The 15,730-nt window shown below is 44.7% G+C and overlaps 1 protein-coding gene across 1 annotated transcript in view; it reads left to right on the top strand.

The window, feature by feature from the left end:
- Positions 1 to 15,370, top strand: part of LOC104836826 (chromosome unknown open reading frame, human C4orf22) — a 228,034-nt gene extending 212,664 nt beyond the window's left edge. Inside the window, exons 5-6 of the mRNA XM_010575580.1 lie at positions 12,785 to 12,914; positions 15,275 to 15,370. Of these exons, the coding sequence (XP_010573882.1) occupies positions 12,785 to 12,914; positions 15,275 to 15,370 (226 nt within the window). The remainder of the gene's footprint in view (positions 1 to 12,784; positions 12,915 to 15,274) is intronic.
- The last annotated feature ends 360 nt before the right edge of the window (positions 15,371 to 15,730 follow it).

Here is a 15,730-nt window from a genome sequence, read left to right as displayed (position 1 = left end):
CAGTAAAGTCCACTTAAAACTGTAGGATCGGGGCATCTCGGCCGTAGCGCCACTGTTCCTCTTTTTGGCTGGGATGTTTTAAGTAGTTTCACGTTTTCAGTGTTTTGATACCCTCGATGCTACATACTCATAGATTTTGGTGGACATACATGCAGAAAGAGTAAAGCACACCCCTGTTGCAGTCTGCGAGTAATATGCAGAAAAGGTTAATCAGTGTCAGCTAGAAAAAAATTGCTTCTGAGTTGTAGCTTGCTGAGGGGGTTGTTGTAGTTGTTCTTTATAGTATGCAGTAATATCCTCTTTACATCTGCATATTGAAGACAAACAGGGAGAGTGATTTTCTTAAAAACTGTATTGCTGACTTGGTTTGTTCTTTATAGGGCTACAGATTATGCAGTCGTTGAAACGGTCATACTAAGTGTACACCTTCGGGATATCTGATTCTTCAAATCTTACGGAAAGGTGTAACGTTCACATTGTCAGCTATTTATCTAAATGGTCTTTTTTGGAACAGTTGTAGTAACTACAGCCCCAGTAGTCCTACGTATCAGTTTATTCTGTTTGGAACAGATTCTGTCGTTCTGCATAAGGACATGTACTTTTCTTTTTTTGCTTCCTGTGATTCAGATAACCTCAGGTTGTCTGCAGCTCACGTGAGTAAGTATTACCGTGACCACCTCACTCCTTTCGTGACACTTTATCGGCATCCTCTCTCTCTGTCCTCGCCTGCAAGACCCAGCAAATGCTTTCAAACCGCTTGCCCTCCGTCCTCACGTACGCAGTGCCCCTTCAACCACATGAAGCTCTCCTTTGACTTCCCTTTTTCCTACTTTTCCTAACGTCTGCTGTAATGTGTACAACCTCTTCCTATTCGTACAGCCTTCTCCTGGAACGTTTTTTTCTGACCCAAGCACGTGCAGAGCTTTCGGTGCACTGTGTAGTCCTGTTGTACTCAATGTGTTTCATGTAGTTTGAGGAACTGGGGCCTCCATCCTTTTTATCCCTCTGGATTTCAAAGAGGTTCTGGTTATAGACTGTTGACAGAGTTTGACTATCTAGTTATACATGTGTGTGTCTCATGTGCATAAGCTTTGCAGTCAGATTACAAGCTATGAATCTATTGTAGAGAAGAGATAAGGAATGCAAATACTCTGTATACCATTTTGCTTCATTAATATCACAGCTCTGCTGCCTTGTTTGGATTGAAATAGAAAAGTTGCCTGCCTCATGCCCTGTCATCTCTTTGCTCTCTTGTTAAACGTACATTTAAATTAGATACGTCAATTTCCCAGATCAATAGTATGTTTGTGATTTGAAAGCATAAAAAAACCAATCTGTTTTGCAATAGTTCTGTTGATTTGAGCCATTCAAGCTATATGTTGCTGTGCGTCACATGAATAGTTGAAATGTGTGTAGTCATGGGTTATATAATTTTTTTAGTAGCGAAGAGAATAGGCACTGCCTTCTCCTGTACCAAACATTCAACCATAAGAAACTAATGAATGGATCATACCAAGGCCGATGTTCGCAAGATATGGTACCTGAAGTTAAACCTGCTGGTTTTTAAGTAACTAAGTAAGTTACTTTTAAAGATTTTGTTTTTACACTAATAGTTGTCAGTAATTCTCCCCAGACTTAGCAGTCTCCTGGGTGCTCTGGTCCCACCAAATCCTAGCAAAACACATCTTTTTCTTAATTGGTATTGGTGACCTAGAAACCGCAAAGCCCATTTTGCAACAGTTTTTACATCCTGAACCCAGAGTTAGTGATCCAGAGGTTATATGAGGATGTGTTTTACAACAGCCCTTCGGATCTAGTAAGCTTAGGAGTGACTCCGCCAAAGACCTTTTTCCTCAAGACGGGGTAGTCCTTTCCTGAAAAGCTGGTGGTTTTGCCACTTGAAGGGAAGTTAAGTTGCTCAAGATGGAAACTCCTGATGCATTCTAGTCTCTCCTATTCCTGTGTATTTAAAAGCTCCTGGTCATTGTGATATAGATAAAATCCTGAGCGTATTGCAGGAGGGGGGAGGGAGTTGTAGAGCAGTATTTTGAAAATGTGCCTAAATATTTAAGATTCGTCTTCCAAATGCTTGTATAGTTGGCAAAGTTTGGAGGATATGAGACTTGTTATGCAACAGCTTGCAGAAAACGGCAAGGCAGGCTAGTGCCTTGCCTCCACAGTGCCTGAGGTAGCACCCAGCAATTTCACAGTCTTCTAGACTGAGCTCTTCTCAGGGGCCGAGATTTTCTATGTGGTGTCTTCCAGTTCCAGTGGGACAGATGCATCTAAATGTCCCCAGGCCGCTTGGAAATTGCAGCCTTACTCATTCAGCAGACTGGTTGTTCTGAGGATTCCCTCGGTGCCCAAACCATTAGGATTTCAAAGGATTTGCATTAGTGAGGTCTGGGAAGGAGGGAAGAATCCTTTCCAAGCCTTGAAGGTTGGCTGTCTCCCCCAGCTTTACCTCACACCATTGAAGTGAAATACTAGGAAAAAGGAGTGTTCATTTTTCATAAAAGTATTATTTTTCATCAGTTCAGCTGATAATTAGAAGTTTTAGCACATGGTTTTATAGATGAATTCTTTCTGGTCTCAGCTCTTTGCCTAAGGAGATTACAGTTGGAAGGGAAGAAGACCCTTTGAAAGAAACCACAGGAAGAAAGAGAGAGAGATACATGCATACATTAAGCATGCTTTGAATACATGCTTTCAGAAAAATCCATCATTTCATCTCAGATGCTTAATCAAACTTTGATCAAGAGGCTAATTTATTCATGGATGTTAACCCTGCTTCCTTCGGAAGGGAAGACGTTGGAGAAGCTGGCCCAGCTCCACAAATACACGTATCTAAATCGATATGCAACAATACTTCGACATTACCTTTACTAGCTCGGCAACCTCTCTAGTTGCCATTTAGTTCCTTCAGGTCTTCCTGCTCATCATATCTTACTATGGCTCTGATCCAGCAAAGCACCTAAGCATTGTTTTCAGTGCAACTTTGGCACACATCTGAAGGTCATGTTTTTAAAAGTGTTAAAGGTGTAGGTAGGTGCCCAGGGGGATTTTGAAAAATCCATGGAAGCTCCCTGCAGTGCACCCCGCCTACTACAAGAAACCATGAGGCTTTGGAAATCTGTCTTGGCACTTACTGGCATCTTTGGCACCTGAAGCAATTAGTTGAATGATAGCGCAGGGCTGCAGTTGTTCATCGTGCTCTGGCTTTTTGTTAACGGAAGAGGAAGGCTAATAAGTGAACCTATGTGACAAGCAGACAAATGCTCTGCTAGGATGCCTTCCTTCATTTCTACGTTGGCCTTTGCTAGAAATTCCTCTCAGATGATCAGATAATAAATCTTTCCCTAAGATTTTATTCTTTTCTGAGGAAGATTCGGTGATCTCTTCTCCTGTCTCACTGCTGATCATTATATACTCCCCTGTCTGCTGCGGTGAGGAACTAGTTTCGGTAAATCTCTCGTGAATTTAACCTGAGGACCCCTGTTCTCCAGAGACCGTTGTTCAGAACCTTAGCTGGCCACATCACTCGGTGTGGAACAGGGACGGAGTGACCGCTGTGTGCATGTTTCTGTGAATGGCGCTTGCTTTGGTTGGTTGGTTTTGTTTTGTTTTAACATCCGAGGCCTGGCTGGGAGGAAAACTTCCATGACTGAGATTTTTATTTCTATAGGGTGGTTTTTTTGGCTCCCATCTGAAGGCACTTTGAGAAAGCACATGGGGGGGGGGGGGGAAACCACAACAAAACCCAACTTGATTGGCTGACTGCTATTGCGATCACCATGTACTGGTATGCAGAAGAACAGGGACTCTGATTTTGTATGTTGATCTGTCGGCTACATGCAACTTCCAACAGGCCTTCAGTGATTATTAATTGCACAATATGTATAAGCTGTTCATCCTGTTGTTCCTTCAACAATTACATGCCTCTCTTTTATCTTCTTTGTTGTAGCTTCAAGATAAAACTTTTTCTTTTCGTTGGCCATAAATCCTAATGCGTTGGGTGGTTTTATTCTTTAAAGATGGAGAGAACTAATAAGATAATGCACTCGTGAGTGATTACTCCACAGCTTCTGGAGCCTGACAGTAGTTTCATAATTTCTTGGGATTGGGCCTGTAACCCCGAGGACTTGAATTTATTTTCCTTTTATTGCTTTTATTTCTTCTCTTTTTCTTAGTAATCTTAGCCTTCATTCTGAAATGCAAAAGGTGTACCCAGCCGAAGTTCAAACAATGCCGGGAGTACTGAGCACATTACACAAAAAAACGCCTTGGCTACGAGAAACGTTTCTGAACGCTCCGACGCTGAGGCTGTCTGCTAATGCCCGCTGAAAGCAAAAGCAGACGAACCTGCAGGTTGGAGCTCTTAGTCTACGGCCTGCGCTGCCAGCGGCGGAGGGCCAGGGTGAACTGCAGAAAGGAAGGCCCGAGCTCAGCTCAGGTGCCCGAGCCGGTTCGGTTGTGACGCTCTGCCGCCCAGCGTGCAGCCACCCGCGCCTTCCTGCTGGGGCTGCGGCCGCCACCTGCCCTGGGCACAGCTCGTAGGGTGCTGGGTAGGGGTGGGCTGCTGCCCAAGGGGACACGGCGTGAGCGAAAGCCCCCTCGGCAGCGGTGAAGGAAAGGACGTTGGCCGGTTCATGCGACACCGGTTGCGATCCTCAGTCTGGCAGTACCTGGACTTCCTCGATACACAACTCACAGAAGAGGGAGTGAGCTTAAGAGGTGGAGCAACACAGGTAATGGTCTCACTTTGACCTCTGTCGTGTTTTCTGTCTGATAAAAGATTCATTTTGTTGAGTACCTATTTGCACAGCAGCACACAGCAGTATACAGCAGGGGCAAATCAGTTGTGTAAACTCCAATGCATGGCAGCAGTCTGCTGTCTGGAGATAGGGTGTAGATACATGCAGTAACAGTTATCATAGAAAGTTCTGCCAGAGTTTGAGTAAACTGCATTGTTTCTGAATTCTGAGAGCACCTGAATTACACAGGTCATCCCAGACAGACAGTAACATAGTCTCTCCCTAATGACATTTTGCAGAAGGATTTTGCGGGTTATTTTAAGTATTTTTAAAAAAAACAGGTAGCAGTTCTCTTGTTTAATTTCCCATTTGTAGTTCTCAGTCCAAACTCAGTGCAGGAAAGGAAATCTTTTGCACTCAAAGTACATTCAGTCAACTGTAGGCTGTGTGGTATCAACGATGATACGTTGTTAAAATGTGTACCTTCCCCTCCTGGAAGCGAAGGTAGTGTCCTTTCTTTCCCTGCTGCTTTTTGAAATGTGTCTTTGCACTTTTTAAGGTCTCATAGAGAACTGTTCTGCCAAGAGGCGAGGAGAGTTTGGGAAGAAGGAAGAATCCTAAGCTTCGGAAATGAAAAGGGAAACTTAATGTAGCGGTTAAGGATTTGGCAATTTTAATGACATCCTACTGAGGCAGCAAAGTTGAGGCACACACCTAGATTATGAGGACTTAAATATGTAGCCCGATTGAGGTCCTTTGGCTTTGACGGAAGGTGAAGTGCAATGGCTTGCGACGTAACAGGATGATGAGAGAGGAGAGCGGGCAGTTGGTGAGGTAGCACAGAGATGCATAGGATGATCATCTGGATCCCATTGCTGCATGTAGAATACCCATATGGGGGTGTGTATGCGTATGTAGATAGAGTAGATGCATCGTGTGCTCGTTGTGTTACGCGAACTTGAAGTCATCTTTGATTCATAGATAATTCACGACCGGAAGAAAACTTACCTGATGAGCAAGCTCCCTGCAACAAATTGTTCAACTGCTGTATGTGTGAACCAGAGGAAGAAGATGGAACCAGTTTAGATGCTGGTAGACAGACTGACAAGATGAACTATACAGCAGCTGTTAATGGGGACAGGCAGGAGAGGTGTGCACTGGCAGTAGTTGAGGGCATAGATAGAACCGTGATTTTCAATATAAAAATGACTATTTTAATGAAGATTAGACATTCTTCTTATTCTGCCAAGAAATAGGCTGAAAAACAAACTCACAGAACGATAGCATCTTTCGGCTCTCGGAATTCCAACTCTGTTGTGTAACAGAATTGCTTTCCAAGTCCTCTTTGTGTTCCTGCTTTCTGACTGAGCAATATGCCGAGCTGTGATAAACTCAAAATGCACTATTTAGTTAATGCTTCGACACGAGCTGCGTACAGTAGGAAAGCTTCAGACATACAGCATCCTTGAGGCACTCGTAGCCTACATCATAGGACTGAGATTCGTGTTACACGCTTGTCCGGTCTAGATGTACATCTCCCAGGCAATGTGGGTTTATAGTTCGGTGAAGCTCGTTGCAAGTGTACTGCTCCCCTGAGCCACCTTGCATTTATCTTCACCTCTTTTCAGTGCATTGCCCTTCATGGTATGCTCAAAAACTCATGAGAGCTGACTTAGAGGCTTGCTGAGCAGTCATACAGTTTCATATCAGGTCCACGGAAGTTGCAGGTGCTCCTAATTTTTGCATATCATACTCCTTTTTTCTCCTTGATGCAGGGAAAAAGGGGCAATCTTAGAGGCAGATCCCAGGCGGGAAGCAGAGCGGCCATGTGGCTTTTGGGGGGTTATCGGGAGGAGAGGCTAAGATCAAAGGGTTGCAGTGCCGAGAGGAGCTCTGCAAGCCTTTGATCTTCGAGTTGCTCCAGCACGCCACTGACGATGTTAAATGAAAGCAGGCCTAAAGCCAATCTCCGTGCCCCAATGGACGCTTCCCTGCACTCGCTGTGCATAGCAGTCATCATTGGTCTTTATGACGGGGTCTCCTGTGCAGAGAGCTTGGCTGTCTGTGCATCCTCATGGCACTGGTTTTGTGGCATCAGGTCAGGATCTTGGGCCTCCCCTGGAGTGTAGAGTTCGCCACCCTTTTGCTACTCAATCAGAAGCAAATGGGAATCAGCATGGATGTGCCCCTTTCAGAGCTCTTCTTGCTGGCTGTCACCTATGTCTAAAAGACCCCAAAAAAGTAAAGGAAGGGAAAAGCAAAAAAGTTATTTGTTTTTAAAGCTATACAAAAAGAGGGAAGTCAACAGCTCGGGGAGGTATATTCAAACTCTTGCTATTCATAAGCTTCAGTACCATGGAGTAGTTGTAGTCCCAATGACTTGCAGCGATGTGTTAGTTCTTGTCCTGTGCTTGTTGAAGGTAGTGGGTGAGCATCAGCCCTCCTGCAACCAGTGGCAGCTTTGCCGCTCTGTTGAGCCGAATTTCAGAGTTTCTGCTGTTGCTTGGGAGAGACGCAAAGGAAAGGCTGCATTCGGGAACTGCAGAGAGAAGGTGCTGGTGTTGGCCGCAGAGTGCTGCTGCAGGAGCTGTCCAGATTTGAGCAAGAGGGAAAAGCTGCATCTCTGCTAGGTCCAGACGCATCCGATGCTAGCTGGCGCGGTGTTCATCCGTAAAACTGCCTTGCAGCGATGAAACGTCATTGCTGACCCCGGTGCTGATGGGGCTGTTTCCCAAGTTTGGTAATGAGACGCGGTGAGCTACGCGTTAGCTAAACGGCAATGGCAAGGCCAAAATAGTCTTAAAGATTATTTCTGGCTCTAGTGCTAAACATCCTGTCGCCGTGTTGGTTCGGAGCAGGGAAGCTTGGCCACAGGTTGGAGGCAGAGATGCCCATTACTGCCAGTGCAAGTGGTATAAATAGGACGTGTCAGGCACTCGCTGTCTACTGTGGTGACTCCTGCTTTGTAACTGCATGCGCAGCAGGCAGCGCTGTGCTTTTCCACTGCCTCTAGGAAACCAAGGCATGAACTGGTCCTGTGGGCCAGATGCTCATTTCTACCAATTTTATACAAGAATGCATTGGAGTTACTCCCGATTTACAACCAGTGCGCAAGATAATCAGCCGTGCGAGTTGAACTAAACGCTGCACGGTTTTAATTCAGTAGTGACAATATAGCACAGGTAAGCAGGAAAAAAAACCCTCCAAAATAGCTGCTGCGCACGAATCAAACTGCCTTGGTTTTCTGAAGAAGTGTAACATAGCTCACCCTGCCCTGGCAATCATTTGATAAATATAATTACTTTGGTCAAAGCTGCTTCAAGATGAAAAAGAAAAGGAAAACTTTGCATCTTTAAATTTCTTAGGTGGAAAAAGTAGCTTGTTCTTATTTAACCAGAGGTCTGTGACATGCATCTTATTACGAAACAGCGGTTGGCATGGAATGAGGCATATGTGTTGTATTACGTCGTGTCGTGTCCCACCGAGGCAGTGACCTCATTTGCACCAGAAAGCTGTGGAAGGGCTGAGGGGCCAAATACCGTCCAAGTATGTTGCTACTTTGTCATAGTTGGCAAGCACATGCAGAATGCCAGTTTCCCCCCATTAGAATGATTACCAGTGCACTTCTACCGGAGGGCAGAAAGAAACAGAACACCAGGATAAAGGAGCTGCTGCTTCTTTTTGTTCCCCGTTCTAGTCTCCTTTGTTGTCCTGCATGCCCCTATCTCCCTTGTCTGCACCCTTCTGCTGCTGCCCAACTAAAGCAAGTTGGTCTGTAAATTACCAGGAGGGGGGCTGAAGTCAGATAGTTTGCATCACAAATTCGTAGAACCACAAACTGAAAAAAGCTGTTGAGCCGTCATTGTTTATAATTAGTTTTTGACTGAAGTCCCAGTCTGCTATAGGGAATGGTTTTATCTTTGTGTATGCGTGGGTGGGAAGAGAAAAGTGGAGAACTGAATCAAGGAACCAATCCTTATCCTGAGGGGAAGAAAGAATAGGGTAGTATAATCTAACCCCATGGGATCAAAGGTGGGGCCAACACAGACATAAACACCTTTACACTACGTTCTGTCTCCCTGATTTTGCTGATTTTAATAGTAAATAGTAAGTTGGGACAACAAAGCTCTTACCCTGCAGATGCACACCTTCTTTTCTTTTGGTCAGATGGTGATTGGCAACCCCAGTTTGTTCAGTGTCTGCAGCGTTCTCCGGTCTCTCCAGGCCTGGTGCGCTACGGTGCTTCAACCCCTGGAATAAGCTGTGTAAGAAGTTCTTCCATCACAGCTCATTTTCTTGCGGAAAAAGGGAAAAAGGGGTACAATGGCACACTGAGGCATCGAAATCCAGTTTTAACCTTGCCAAGGATTTGCCTCTAGGAAAATGGTTGTCTGGCTCCCTGAATGTGAGCAGCCACAGGACTCCAACCAAAGCACCCCATCTCGTGGCAGGAGCTGGCAATTGGGACTCTTGGCTGCTCTGCCATCAGCCCACATGTCCTAGGGAAATATCTGCAACATTTTTTGTGCCCTGGCTCCCCTAGCCGCTGATGAGCTGTAATAAAGCCTGCCTTACATCTCACAAGAATGTCAAGTGGTTTAATGCATGTTTACAAAAAGACTCAGAGATTTTTGGATGAAAGACATTCTGTAAGCACCATGTGGTTTGATGTGCTGCCATCTTGGTACCCGAAGGATAACTTTAAGGATACAAAAACCTGTATTCAGACTCTTGTGTTCTGGGAGCGCATCTGCCTGCCTGCAGAATGAAAATCTGCTCAGACCAGAATTAGCTGATGAATGAAAGAAACCCGCCTCACATATTTTAGTCTGTATTCCCAAACGCAGTGTGCTACTCGTTATATACTGCTGCACCAACAAATCATTGTCTAAAAAACCCCCGCCAACTTAAGAACAAAAAAAAAAAAATTAAGAAAAAAAAACCAACCCAAGAAGCATTCTTCTTGCAGCTGGACTATGGGCACTGAGAAGTTCCTCGTAGTCCACATACTGAAGTGCCATGCTGAAAACTGTTACATTTGTTCCAAAACACATGGTAGTCAAACAAAACAATAATAGAAAAAATGCACACTGAGATTTTTTTCTTTGGCATTTGATCATGTTCATCTGATAGCATGTTTTCATCTCAGGATAATTTAAGTATTTAAAGCCATGTGGAATTCTACTACCAAAAATTAGTTTGATTAGATTGGGATTATAGTAACTCCTAAATAGCACTTTGCTGATGAAGTTCAGTTTAGTATTTTTTCTGGAGAAATAAACCACGGATGAGATGGGATTCCTTAGGTTTTGATTTCCAGCTCCCTCTTGCAGCAGCCTGGTGGTAGAACGCATTGATTACAGTGAGCAAGCTTCACCTTAATAGTAACTGGGAGGGGAGAGGCCGCTCTGGAGAAGCTTTCTCCAACGCCTTGCTCCTCTGGTCAAAACGTTTCCTCTGACCTCCTGCCTTTTTAGGCAGTATTAGGAGTATTTCCTGCTAGCATATGTTACTTTGTCCTCCCAGTAACACTGTTCTCTAGCTGCAGCAGCCCTTCTCATCCTGCCTGCTCAAGGTGGGTGTGAGGCCTACTTGAACCTCCTGATGTCATCAGTTTTCAGTGAAGAACATGAAAAAAGGTATGCAGGGGAAAATTTTCTCCCATGACCAGGCATCTAGGCTTCCTCAAAGCCACCGCCATCTCACTGTCTGCTGGTCTTTGTTTTAGAGAACATGGGAATACCAAGAAGCTCGGGGTTTATGTGTGGGAAAGGCAGCTGGAGAGTTGCACGGGGCACTGCCCCACTCTCTTAGCCCTCAGTACAGGGTCCAGAGAGATTCACTTCGTTTTGCTGGTGGACTTGGGGTTTATGTTTCACATCTAAGCACATGATGGAATTTAATTTGTCATGGAGTGAAAGAGTCCATAACAAAACTGCATGCACTAGGCATTGATTTCTCAGCAGAAAGGCTGATCCTGTCTTCACTGGCTTACATGGGGAAGTATGATAGGAGTGGGGTTGGAAAGTTGGCAAAATGCAGGAAGTTATTATCCGACAGCTAATTGACTATTTCCGCCTTCAGATGTTTAATTTCTTTTTAATGAATGTGGGGAAGTCTTTGCAGGGAGCGCTATATTCCGCCCCCCCACCCCGAGATAATGTAGAGCAATTCCTTCCAAATCTGGTAGTGGTTTTCCAGCAGAAACAACCTCTATTTGTGCAATTGGACTCGTTAAGCACGTTGTGTCCTGGGGGACAGAGAAAAGCTCTATGGATGAAATAAGGTAACTGAGTAGAGAGTTAAAAGAATCTGTGTATTTAATTTGTAAGTTTGTGCATATTCTTATTCTTAAGCATGAAATAAAAAATCTTGTGTTTACCACTTAACGTGGGTACTCAGGAGCATTAAATAATTCTATAGACAACAAATTAATGTGACCAATTAGCATATCAAAGCTAAGCAGTTATTATTACTAAGTTAAGTGGATTGTGTCCACCCACCTTTCACTCATTTTCTGCAGGCATCTAAGCATTAGGCTGCAGAGTGTTCCAGACGGCGGCTTCTGCTTGCGCTAACTCGCTTGCTCAAGGACGTAACTTTGTGCTGAGCACACCGTTTTACATTACCTTGCTGTAATCCAAGGCTATCGACTTCAGTGGCAAATCACACGCTGACTTCAGTGATGCCAGGATGAATTCTGTAATGGCACTGTAAATTCATCTCCAACTCATTGTACGTTGCTCCATTCCTACCAGAGGTGTTCAGGATGTAAAAAGTTTAGCATATGTAACAGTGAGGCCTATTGTTTTGCACTCTTTCGAAGCAAGGAAGAAATCGAGGCGCTTTAAAATCCAGAACCATGTATCTGGTTGGAATGGAGTATCCTTGCAGAAGGCAGGAAAATTAGAAGGTATTTTGTACATTTCTTGAATCCTCCTTACACACAGAATGATTTCCTGACTTCCTCCCATTTCCTCCGTCTTTTGCAAAAGATACGCTCCTGTAATCAGCACCGGAAATGCAATGCGCCGCTTCAGCAATCAAACAAGTATCCCAGCGAGGTTACGCGTAGCAGCAGCATCGCGTTGTGCGGTTTGTAGGTACATCTGAGTTGAAAAGGTTTCTGAGCAAGCACTAACAATGAGCGTGCGAATGACAGCCTGATAGTCGGCTGTGTGGCAAGTACAAAGTCCAAAGGGGCTGAGGTCAGGTGATAAAAAGTTTGAGAAGTCAAAAAACAAAAGTGTGAGAAGGCTTGGGGAACTCCAGTACCGCTGACCTGGGAGAAAGACTGATAAAGTGCTGAACCCCTCCTGTGTCCGTCTCGTACTTGACATAGCAGGCCAATTCCTTTTGACTTCTGTTTAGCGCCAGACATTTTGGAAACTAGCGAGCACAGTCAGCCTGATTGAACAGTTTGCTCCACAATTAATCCTAGGCTGATACCTACACCGGTCGGGGGAGCTGGGATTTTCCTTGGGGAGCTGGAGTTCAGCCCCTCCTGCTGTATCTGGCCCGCGAGGAGACTTCCAAAAATTCCTCACTGCTAGAACTATATTAAAAACAAGAGAAAGGAAAACAGTAAAGCAGCAAGAGAGTTCCAGTGAGATCCAAAGGGGAAACTGTCGGTTCCCACATCTGGTTTGCAGATCTGTGGTGGTCCGGGAAGCACTTTCAGGTGGTCTCCAGAGCTGTTTCCGTCACAGTAGTAGTTCTCAAGCCCTACCGCTTCCCGCTAGTTGTAACCTAGTCTCTGAGTCTTTTAGTAATGCTAGTACTGAATGGATGAGGAGACAGCTAGGGGCCTCAGCTTTGGTTTGCCACAGATCAGATACGTAGGGCCACATTTGGACAGGTTTTCTAGTATTTAGTAGACTTTTGCTCCTCAGTGAATCTGTCTGGCTTTCAGAGGGGCTGTTGTGGAATCAGGAACTACTCAGCATGAACAAGGAGGTCAGAATCTGCCCTTTCAGCTGGAAGAATGACATCCATTAAAAGTACAGCATTTCTGTTTCACATTTTCACAGCTTTTACAACTGGGATAGAAATGTCAGCACTTCAAATTCCAGCCCAAATTACCAAGTGATTGCAGAAAATGCCTGTGGACTACTCTTCAAGAACAAAAGTGATAGGAAAATAATAAACGTGGATCCTAAGGTAAATGTCTCCCCACCCCCCAATATTGTAAATTGCCTTTATGCCATGGAGTTTGACTGCTAAACTGTTGAGTCCGATTGCAAATAGTGTGTTTATCAATACACACCTAATATTTCAGGCTTACTCAGACGTGCTGTTTGCCTTGTTAACCTGGCTGCTCTGGTCCCTGTCAGGATAAACTTAGCCCACCTTGCGTATGAGTGAGTGTGTCCAGGCCTTTCCCTTGCGATGACAAAAATCAGAACTTGAACTGACTGATAAAACCGCAAGATTTCCGAAGCAGGGTTTCTCTTGCACCCTGCCCCTTTCCCTGCCCTTTTTCCCTCCAACCAGAATGAGAAACTGTTGCCCTTACTGCCAGGACTGGCCTGCAGGCTGAGGCTGTGTCCTATTAGTTGAATTGCTGAGAAGCGCTAAGGAAAGGGAAGCGTGAGAGAGGGAACAGGCTGAGGAGGAAAGTGGGACTGACTGGATGACGTGAGGACTGAAGCATGGGAGTGTATAAGCAGGTGCATCTGGTGTGGAAAGACACTCTGTTTTACTCAGAGGATGACACACGTGCCTCTAGCGAAAAGGAAAAATTGCTAAAATGTTGGTGATGCATCCTGGGGCTGGTGGTCTCTGTATTCATCTCCTCTTAAAAATCAAATCCCTATTATGAAACATGCCTGCAGGTGGATAAAAATAAATAAATACTAGGCTACTTTGAAACAAAAGTTGCAACTTGCAGGCGGTAATATCCCAGATCCTGGCAGGGCCTGCTGAACACCAGCAAATCCAGAAAGCAGAATCAGTTCCTGCATCCAAAGCGTGGACCATCTTCCAACCCAGCACTTCTGCAGTGGTGAACTGAAACTGGCAGAATCCCTTTCCCAACGGCACACGGTCGTTATTCCACCTTAATACGAAAGATTTGAGAAGTCCTAAGGAAAGCGGCCCCATTAAGGTCATTTAGTTCTTGTAGCAGATTGAGATTGTCACCGGCACAAGGGTCAAACTTGGATTTGAAACCCTGTCCTTCACAAAAGAGAAATTTGTCACTGGGTGCATCTTCTTGTGGAGGGCTGTGTTTCTCGAACACGCAGTAAATGGTTCAGAAGGATTTACAATTGAATAAAAGAAAGGAAAATACTTGTGCCTCAGTAGTGCTATAAACTGGATGAACGTTGTGGACTCTGTGTCTCATAGATGATTGACAGCGCAAACATATGCTTTGCTTTCACCTAAGAATGGCTCTGATCTTATTATTGCTGAATTTGATTGGTCTCTACCATTTATTTACATAGCAGTTTAATCCAAAGAAAGCAAATGCTTGAATCGTACCCGGACATCCCATTTTCAGCCATAGTTGAAAGCTGATTAAATGGCCATGGGTATTTTATCTTTCGTGTTGAGCGCCGCATGGGTAATAACATTGTAGAGAGCTTCCCTCTGTAAGAAACCGACTGTGTTCCTCCGGTGCCAACCACACTTTTTAAAACTTTACAACTGAAGTCCTTGGACTATAGATTGGATGTGACAAACACACCCAGGCTTTGGTTACTGTCAAAACCGACATGAACTAAGCTGGGCAATAATTTGTTTGGGTTTCTACAGAACTAATCTAGGATGGTGGTTTCTTTGATGTGCTTCCCATGAAAGATGGTCGCATATGAATAGTAACAGTACAAAATATCAAATTATATGCATTTCAAAATAAGTGCATTGGTTTGTTAGAAATTCAAAAATGCATGCCTAAAAATGTGTTTGGTTGCATTGAAAGTGGGCCACCAGTCCAACTTCCTGCAGCTGCAGAACATCTGTAACAAATAAATAGCTCTTTAGTGTCCACGTGAAAGATCCTTGTGTGCCAAGAGCCACACGAAGAAGCGTTTGTGCGTGTGCATTGTGTCCCCCCACAGGCTGCAGGGCACAGGCCTGTGAGTCCCCGTGAGATCCATCTGGCTTTGGCTTTTCTGTAGCACTCAGTGATGGAGAACAAGCATTTGAGAAGTGCTTGGTATGGGCCAAACTGCAATCAGCACGCGTTCTCTCTCACGGGGTTTGGCTTGAACAGACTTAGTACCAGCTGCCTGATCTTTGCAAGCAGGCCTTCTCTTTGACCGGTCGACCATCCACCTGTTCCTAGTTGTATTTAGCCAAAAGAACTCTATCACTGCCTTTGCATCTGCTAAAAGCATTGGAGGAGAAATGAACTGCCTGGTGCCACGACATTAATCGTCGCTGAGAGATCCCCACATTTAGAGCTAGTTGCATTTATCAAACTTCATGCTCCGAGGGAAGAAGAAGAAAATTCATTACATGAAAAAACATGTCTTGTCTCTCTCCTGACTGGGTCTCTGTAATATTCTGTGTTTCAGGCCTACCCAGGAGACAACACAACACGGACGGCTGTTGAAACAGATCTGTACCTCCACATTGTTATCTATGACCATATCATCAGAAGAGGGACCTGAGGTCCATCTGTGTGGCTCTTCTCCCAGTGATTTGTTTAGCCATTTTAAAGTCATCGGGAAGAAAAATAAACAGTTGAGAGATCTTTACCTTGTGTTCAGGGTTAGGAAGGGGGATTTTTATACCGGTTTAGAGTGGGTTTGTGCCTCGTTCCTTGATGGAAGTAAAGTGGAAGGAGGACCCCGTACTGGCTGTAGAGTCTATGTATCTGGGCCCCTTGTTTGTCCATTGTGAAGTCTCTGGGCTATGTGAATTGCAAAAGCGCCTAAAGGGAAGTCGAAAGGTTTGGACCCAACTCTTCCCACTACTCCTAAGGCAGCAGGGTGGCTGGGACGGTAGTGCGGCATTCTTTCCTGGAGTGA

Source organism: Haliaeetus leucocephalus, unplaced genomic scaffold (genome assembly GCF_000737465.1).
Source record: "Haliaeetus leucocephalus isolate CR32 unplaced genomic scaffold, Haliaeetus_leucocephalus-4.0 Scaffold484, whole genome shotgun sequence".
Lineage (NCBI taxonomy): Eukaryota > Metazoa > Chordata > Aves > Accipitriformes > Accipitridae > Haliaeetus > Haliaeetus leucocephalus.
Note: the sequence above shows the minus strand (reverse complement) of the source record. Positions and strands in the feature narration are given on the sequence as shown.